Raw genomic sequence first — 8,712 nt, 5'->3', positions numbered from 1 at the left:
AATGAATGTAAGTTAATAATTGCCTGGCAAGTATACGCATTGTAATTCGTATAACTGTTTGCGACCACATTAAAATCAGGGCAATACAGATATTCTTTCATTTCGCATTCAAGAAATCCATGTTCCTTATTTTTTCCTCGTTTTTTCCCTATAAGCTATTGTGAAATATAAAGTTACGGTTAGTTACAATATTTTGCAATGAAATAAATTAATATTTTATCATATGTTAATTTAACAATCTCCGGTACTCTAATACAATATTATCAGTTTGACAGTTAAATATTCGTTCAGATTTATGCTTTACTCATTTTAAATTAACTTCAGAAAGTGTGCTATAACATTTATGGTGTCAGTATAGTGAAACGAGGGAAAGAATCCACGCCCCATCCGACGAACTTAAGCAGCAAAAGCAAGAAGTGCACGACCCCCGAAATCGTCTACACACCAGTAGGTTTCCTTAGCGTCGATTTTAAGGCCATAATTAACCGTTTAGATTTTACATACAATGCTACGAAAGAGCTGACACTGCTAATCAACAGGACTATCATGAACTACGACAATATGTAGCTGCTTCATTAAATGAAAAATTTAGAGCGGTCGCGCTACGCGTATTTATTTCCTTTCGCTTTAGCATTAGCTCGGGAAGTTGAAGCTAACCTCTAGCTGTTTTGCGGGAAGTGTTGAACAGGGTCCAAAAATCTGAACAGAGACAGCATATATCGGCAGACACATAATGCAACCAACAAGTCAAAAATCCTCATTTTAATAAAAGACTTGGACTCCCAATCAAAATCAAGTCCAGCCGAGGTACGCCGCCAACTCATCACGTATTAAACAGATCACGCAAAACCAAAAAAGTGGTCCGTCTCAGAGACAAAATCAAAACAATCAGAGGCCAAAACCGATATTTTAAACAGAAACGAACAGAATGAAATAGTTGTCAGAGAACACAACAAACAAACAAAACAGATTGATTCTTCAGGAATATTTTTTTTTCCTATATAAACCAATTAGCAAAAGGTGTTGCTAATTGCAAAATTTGTCAGAGGGCGAAATATGATCGCCAGGCTCAGAAAAAGGTACTCTGTGAAACACATATTCTGTTACTTGCGAACCAAATATTACCTATCTACATAATCCTTCTATCTCCCCCAGAGCTTGACGCAGATTTGAGAATGAAAATTTCCAAGTGAGAGTCAAAGTCCTTGCAAAAGCAAACAAGCGACTAGGAAACACACCTTTGTACAGCTAATAAAAGGTTGAAATAGACTTGGTGACAACAGTATTGGTGAGTGGTTCACAAGGACAATTTAAGAGATCCCTTCTCTTTCGCTATATTCCCATTTATACTTAGGAAGTGGATTACACTACTTATTGTTACAATGACGACAGCCAAACTCATCGACTACGCTAATGCAGACGATACACCAATCATAGAGACACAACTGTTTGAGTACTTAAAATACTCAACTGAGTTAACTATGTATATATTCAGCAATAGTAAGGGAGACAGAATAATTAAGAAACTGTTTTTCGCAGTCACACATGAAGCCGATACTTGACTCAGACGTGAGACACATGCGGACACTTATAGCTAGAGTAAATATCCATCATCGCCATACTAGAATCATTAATTCGTTGAGCATCGTTTTAAAATTTGTAGCCGAGACCCCAGATGTTGACGACTTCGAAAAACTTTAATATACACAGAAGGTGTTTTTCAAATGCGAAAATAGATAACTATTAACACAAAGACACAGGAACAAATAAACGAACTAACAAACGCCTTTTAGAAATAAATTAAAAATAAAAAAATTAAATACGGAACATTTATATGGAACATTGCTTTCAAGAAATAGGATAGTTATCTCAGAACTCGAAGCCTTAATGTTATCGGCTACACTCACAAAAATTGGAACAATAAAACGATTTTAGATTAAAAAAATATAATCAATGAACATACTACCAATATTACAATTGCTGATCTAATAGCAGAAGCACAAATTAAAGTTTTATTAAATATAATTTTTTACACATCATTATAAAAGATACGAAGACTATTTTAGTATGTAAACAAATAATCGGTCATCCTATTCAGCACAACGGCATCATACATTATTTTGCCGATGATAACAACATACATAGCTGTCGGTGGCAACCATGTAGTGCCGATTGGAAACTGTAGTACTGCCCATGCAACAACATTGTGCAGGAAATTGCCCCACACAACATGCGGCATTGCACATTGAACTACTCGTCCCATCCACTTTGAGCCGTTAACAGTCATCAACGACGACGTTTTCATCATCAATGATAGAATAGCTACGACAAACGAACAATATGCTGAGTATTAGCTTTACCAGAAACACTAGATTTTCCGATGCCAACGTGACCTTATGTTCTTTAAGTTTAGTTGATTTTTGGAAATAATTCGGGTCGGTCAACGCCAAAAGTCTCCTCACTATGCGCAACACAGCGCACTACAAATGTCTATCCACTCAGGAACCGCTTAATTTATATGTTCTGGATCAGCATCAACAGCCTAGTTGAGATTGCCATGTCCGTATATGTGTTTCTATGCGAACTAGTTTTTCACTTCTACAGCTATCGTTTGAAACTTTTCATATGTCCGACTTTCTGTTGCAGGCTATACAAATATCGGAACCGGCCGGCTCGGACTAATTTATCATATAGCTGCCATTGGAAAGATCAGTCGAAAATATCTTACCGAAATTCAGAATTTTTTAGTTTTATTTTGCTCCCTACATATGAATATGCAAAATCTTCTCAGCATCGTCCCACTATGTAATATAGCTGTAATAGGAGCGATAGGTCGAAAATGTACTTCTTCTATAAGCAAGTTTTTTGTTTAGCAAGATATCTTTACAAACTCCGCATTTATAAGTTACACTTTGCTGCCTACATTTATCCAAAATCCTTACAACATCGGACCACTACATCGGTCGAAAAATAGAATTGTTCTTTTAATTTTTCACTACGCTCATTTCATATGACAAAATGTTATCATTAACGGACCACTATTTCATATATCTGCCATAAAAACGTTAAATTCTGGTATCGAAAACTTTTTGGTTTTTTACGATATCTCGACCATACTCAGTATTTATAAGTATCAATATGGTGCATTTATAGGTTAAATCTCATTAAGATCGCTCTTATATTCAATAGCTCTATAGGAAGAATTGGACAAACGGATATTTTCACCAAACTCAGCATTAACTCAGTATTCTCACATTTCTGCATTTTATCTTGTTGATTACAAATTAACAAGATGTAACTATTGATTTAAGTATTTCATTTAAATTATCACCAATATAAAGGCAACGAATATATTTCCAGCATGCTTTTGACTCGTGTTAACATTCTCCACACTTGCTATGAACCCAGTGCGCGTAGCCATATAATTTTAAGTTTTCCTGACGCGGTCATAAAAAAGTATGCATGCCAAGTTTCAGTATAGTTCTTTATACGGTCGGCCCAATATAATCCTTTTTACTTTCTAAACAATTAGAATAAAGTTGACATTTTGGGAATGAGTTTTGAAAATTTGAAATATTTTTAATCTGTACATTGTATATACATAATATTATATCTTATACAATCTTTTATATTTTTGGATTGTTTGGAATCATATTGATCTGCTATTTGTATAACAGCCATTCTTAGTTTCTGACAGCGTTTCGTAAAAAACTAACAATTTCATTAAAATAGCGACTGTATTCAGCACACAACTTATTCGAAGAAAACTTTATATTTTAATTATATTATTTGTGAACACTTTTTATCCTCCAATCTAGTAGTGTGTCTACACTGCCTTCTTCACTAGAACTATATTCTTCTTTGTACTTAATTGTCTTGGTGTTACGCTGATTTTTTAAAATATCGTTTTTTTTATCATTTATTGTTATAAATCTCTTCCAGTTTTCAATTTGTTCGTCTATTTCTTTTAGATGACGCTTGATATTCAAACTTTCCTGCTCCTCAGATACTATATTATTTGATATTGTGGCCGCTTCTCTTATTTCACGTTGAAATTTGATCCATTCCGTTTCTGGATCACGATCACTGCCAAGAAAGTTTAGAGACTTTTCATGGTCAAAGAACTTTTCGGGTAATACCTGAACTGTGTTAACTTGAGCTTGCGGCATTTTATCAGAATTACTAGGTTGCAACTGAATCTCATTGAGGGAGATGCATTCCGCTTTTTGTGGTGTTTGCTCATAGTTTGCTGGGTTTAATATTTCACAACTATTGCCAGTATTAATACGTTGACGTTTAGCGAGTTCCAAATTTCGCTTGTGTTGTCGTGAGGTCAAATGTACCTTCCATACATTTGACTTTATGGGGATCCTGCATAATATACATGACAAATTACCTGAAGAATCATATGTATTATAATTATTAAGAAAACCAATAATAAATTCAAAGTGACAAATACGCTTCTGTATATTGTATGTATTTGAATTTCGGCAAGTGTGCAAATATATATATACATCCATACATGTACAGTAATGTATGTAAGTACATAATAAATATATATACGTAATGATTTAAAAAAGGATATTTTGCTATGGGAGAGTCGACTTTGATGAACTTGCATTTAATTTCAGATTTTCTGCGATTTTTTAAATTAATTTCAACTATTTCTTTACTCTTGTCCATTTTCAGGGTTGTATCGAATCGGACTGAACAAGTTAGACTGAATTAATCATTAAAGCATGTGCGTCAAGTTAGCAGCGGTCACTTTAAGTCAATATTTCGAACTTTGTTCCGGAGTTGTAATCAAACATTTATAAATGCATATTTTTGACATTATTCAGCCTCGACTTGCTTGTAAGTAATGGATGTGAGCCAAGTGTGCTCCTCAAAACATTAAATTTGTATATAATTTTTATTCGAATTTTTTTTTGGTGTTTTCCGGCTTTTCTGACATAATATTCTTTCTCGTGTTTTAGTTTTTCGGGTTTATTTGCCTTCTGTATTTTGAAGCTGATTGTTTTTTTCTTAATTTGAGTGCGCATCATGCCGGGCGATACCCTGCTCTCGCTGACCGTCTTCCGTTTCCAGTCTGAGTTGAAGGATATCCTTTGCGACAAAGCGCGGATCGATTCTACTCTGTCTGGTGACTCAGGTGTGCCTAGACTATGGGTAACCCGACCGCCTGTCAAAGTTGGAATGTTTCAAAGGATGTAAGCTTTGGTCAAGGACACCTCATTAAATTTCTTGCTGCTTGGCTCTTTGCTAACTACTGCAACTGACCCTTCTTGAACTATAGACTGCTCCTTAAACAACTGTGTAAAATTAATTAAACAGTTTTACTTTTATTGATCGTTTATTGGCATACGTCCTAAGACGATGATATTTCATCTACTGATGTGTCGTTCAATTATATGTTTGTTTTTAAGTCTAACATTAGAGTTTTGTATATAAGTCTCAATCGCTGAGTACAGCGGCAGAGCGGGAGCATGTATATATGTATGCATACACTTAAGGCATATACATTGAGCATATATATGTATATCGTATCGTATATGCAGACGTTGCATATTCTGCGCTATGGTCACGCCACTTATGAGTAGACGATCATATTTCGAATGCACTTTGGGTTGCGTTATGTTTAGCAACAAAGTGTCCCTAAATGGGTTATTGCACTAACCAAATAACATGTAGACTGGTCAAACCGTATATTTGGTGGTGACATTCGTTTTTTTTGCGGCTGGTCCAAAGTTGCCTTCGTTTTTGTTCGGGTTCGAGACATGCCCGCATGCTCTCACAGCAAGAGAGTAAGACTAAAAAGAATGGCGCGCGTCAGACGCGTGCCAATAATGATATTTTTAAATTTTGCGCCCATGATCACCCCATTCACACACATTTGTGTCTCTGTGTGTGTGTGTGTTTAGAGCTCGAAATTCAGAAATCCAAAAATATTGTCTAATTTGCATCGGATAGGCAGGCAGGGACCAACAGTCACACATGCGCATAAATGCTTTTATTCATATACAAAATACGCAAGTATGCGTGAATAGCAAGTCCAAAAACTTTTAAATGCACACATGTACCCTTTCGAACAAGAACGAGCTAAAATTAAAGAATTTCTCATCGACTTGGCAAACCCTTTCATTATTTCATATAACTCGTCCTCTCAAAAGGGAAGAAATGCCACCGACTTTTGAGAAAAATTGAATTTGTGGGCATTTTTGCTGGTGCGGACACATACACACACAAACATTTAAACGGTACATAGACAAATTGAAAGAGCACTGAGAGTAAGCCAAAGCAGTTTCCTGTAGTGGGAGCGAGATAAAAAACAGCGATGCCGTTTTATAGCACAAATCATATGGATGAGAGTAAGCCAAAGCAGTTTCCTGTAGAGTGAGCGAGTTAAAAGACAGCGTTGCCGTTCCACGTTCTTGCTGTGAGAGCATGCGGGCATGTCTCGAACCCGAACAAAAACGAACGACCAGCCGCAAAAAAAAACTTGTCACCACCAAATATACGGTTTGACCAGTCTATATGTTATTTGGTTAGTGGTTTTTGTTTATTTGATCTCATATACCCTAACATTGGTTGGGTATGTATTATATATATGTTGCTCATGCTACACCTCCCTTTCTTGAAAAATAACGTAACATTCTATATGTAGTTATTTAAAAATTATAGTAATTTGAGGGAACATTTTTTTTAATTTAATTCTAAATAAGTAATTTATGAATATAATGAATTAAAAAAAAATTATTTTTTTTATTATTTTTTTTGAAAATAAAATTGAAGCTACAATAATTGAATAGTTTTTTTTGTTTTTTTTTTTTTTAATATAATAATATATAATGATATATAATGAATATAAAATATGAATAAATGAATATCAAAAGAAGAATAGATATTTGTTTTATTTTTGTTTTTAATATGGTTGCCAGCCATCCTGTTTTTTTTTTTTTTGTTTTTTACTCATTAAACAATTTTAACCTATCCTTGTGTACTGCTTGTTTTTTGTTCTTATTATTCTTTATAAATATGTTATCGTTAGGTTCTTTTTATTTTTATTCTTTATAACTATGTTATTGCTGGGTTCTATTTCTATGACCTTAAATGGTCCTATATATACTGGATCTAACTTATGCCCTGTTTCATTTCTTAACAGTACGTTATCTCCTATGTTTTGCTTGTTTTGTTCAAGCATTATTCTAGCTCTTTTATATGCTATTTACAATCTATATTTTGATTCTTTAGCATAATCCTCTGCATTATGGTTGTGTTGTTGTTATAGTTGTGTTATAGTTGTGCGTTGTGGAAGGTGTTGTATTGAAACAATAAACAAAATATTGTAGCCAAGTATCCCAATCAGTTTCATCAACTGATATGTAGGAACGAATGAATTCGTTGAATGTTCTATGGCTTCGCTCTACTGTTCCCAAAGTCTGGTGGTGGTGTGCTTTTGAAGTCATGTTTTTGATACCAAGGTATTTACATAAATCTTCTATAACTGAGTTTTTGTATTCTGTTCCCATGTCCATAATGAACGTCTTCATTGGACCATATTTCAGAATAAAATTTTCGAAAATACCTTTTGCTACAGTTTATGCACTTTTCTTTGGTATTGGTATGGCAACAAGGTATTTTGTTAAATCGCATATCAGTGTGACTGCGTATTCATTACCTTGCTCTGATTTTGGTAGTGGACCGATCGTGTTTATTACTACTCTATCAAAAGCCATAATTGGTGTCTCTGTTAGTGTTAAAGGAGTTCGAGTGTGCGTTCACACTTTTGATTTTTGGCATTTTGGCACTTTTTCACATAATTCGTGATATCATATTTTTCCAATAGTAATAGCGTTTTATTTTTGCAATAGTTTTTGTTGTTCCACTATGCCCTCCTTGAATTGGATTATCATGGAATGTGGACAGTATTTCTTCGATTTCTTTATTACTTTTTATTGTGGTCACCAGCTGGAGTAGCGCTACTCTAAGCTTTTTCAATTACTTATTGCCCATTTCTTTAAAGGAATCTATTGAAACTTATTCAAAGATTTCTTCGCGCGGTGCCATTTTGAGTTGTTTGATACTATATATACCGGCTTCTTTTCCAAGCCTTTGGAAAAATTGATCTTAATCAAAGACTCCATTGGTAAGAGATCAACAACATCAATTCTTGCAATAATCTTTTTCCCAAGTTTTAAGAAACATTTGTCCAAATTTAAATGCAAGGGGACTACTTTCATAACATCATCATTTCGAATGACGTTATATATATTGGGCATCGAAGTGTCTGGTTGCTTTTGCAATTCGGATTTTGGTCCTGCGCAGGATTTATTCTGTCTATTGTAGTGACTTTTAGTACGTTAGCTGATATGTTTTTTATTCTTTTATTGTGATGCGTGATAATGCATCAGCAACGAAATTGTCTTTGCCCTTGAGATATTCTACAGTAAAGTCATACCCTTCTAAGTCTAATCTCATTCTTGTTAATTTTGGATTCACCATTGAAAACAAATATGTCAATGGTCTATGATCTGTTTTGATTTTAAAATGTTGACCATATATATATATATATATATGGTCGAAAATGTGTTTTTGCCCAGTGTATTGCTGCCAACTCTTGTTCGGTTGTATTTTTATTGCTTTCTCCTTTTGTAAATGAACGAGAAGCATATGCTACGGGCAATTATTTATCTCCATAAGTTTGAGTAAAAA

At 34.4% G+C, this 8,712-nt stretch overlaps 1 protein-coding gene and 1 long non-coding RNA gene across 3 annotated transcripts; one reads left to right on the top strand and one right to left on the bottom strand.

Annotated features, from left to right (window-relative positions):
* The first annotated feature begins 432 nt into the window (after positions 1-432).
* LOC135440109 (uncharacterized) lies at positions 433-1,820 on the top strand. Of its 2 annotated transcripts, XR_010438237.1 has the most exons (6): positions 433-447; positions 518-1,079; positions 1,156-1,288; positions 1,355-1,483; positions 1,540-1,599; positions 1,664-1,820. It is a non-coding gene; the product is annotated as an uncharacterized LOC135440109 (long non-coding RNA). The 2 variants fall into 2 exon arrangements; XR_010438236.1 differs by having other exon boundaries at positions 1,540-1,820.
* Positions 1,821-3,554: 1,734 nt separating this feature from the next.
* Positions 3,555-4,742, bottom strand: LOC135440108 (zinc finger protein 830). Its single transcript, XM_064699117.1, has 2 exons — positions 4,586-4,742; positions 3,555-4,410 (listed from the first exon to the last, which is right to left on the bottom strand). The coding sequence occupies exons 1-2, from the start codon at positions 4,681-4,683 to the stop codon at positions 3,786-3,788; spliced, it is 723 nt and encodes a 240-aa protein (XP_064555187.1). The 5' UTR covers positions 4,684-4,742; the 3' UTR covers positions 3,555-3,785.
* Positions 4,743-8,712: the final 3,970 nt, after the last annotated feature.

This window comes from Drosophila montana, unplaced genomic scaffold, assembly GCF_035044405.1.
Source record: "Drosophila montana isolate Dmon_TW-CO22-7 unplaced genomic scaffold, ASM3504440v1 contig_84_1, whole genome shotgun sequence".
Lineage (NCBI taxonomy): Eukaryota > Metazoa > Arthropoda > Insecta > Diptera > Drosophilidae > Drosophila > Drosophila montana.
This window is presented reverse-complemented; position numbering and strand designations above follow the sequence as displayed.

Excerpts from the sequence above, each read along its gene's own strand:
- LOC135440108 (XM_064699117.1), bottom strand. The coding sequence starts at position 4,683 with ATGGACAAGAGTAAAGAAATAGTTGAAATTAATTTAAAAAATCGCAGA. Across the intron at positions 4,411-4,585 it reads GTCGACTCTCCCATAGCAAA|ATATGATTCTTCAGGTAATT; the intron begins ATATCCTTTTTT and ends TAATTATAATAC.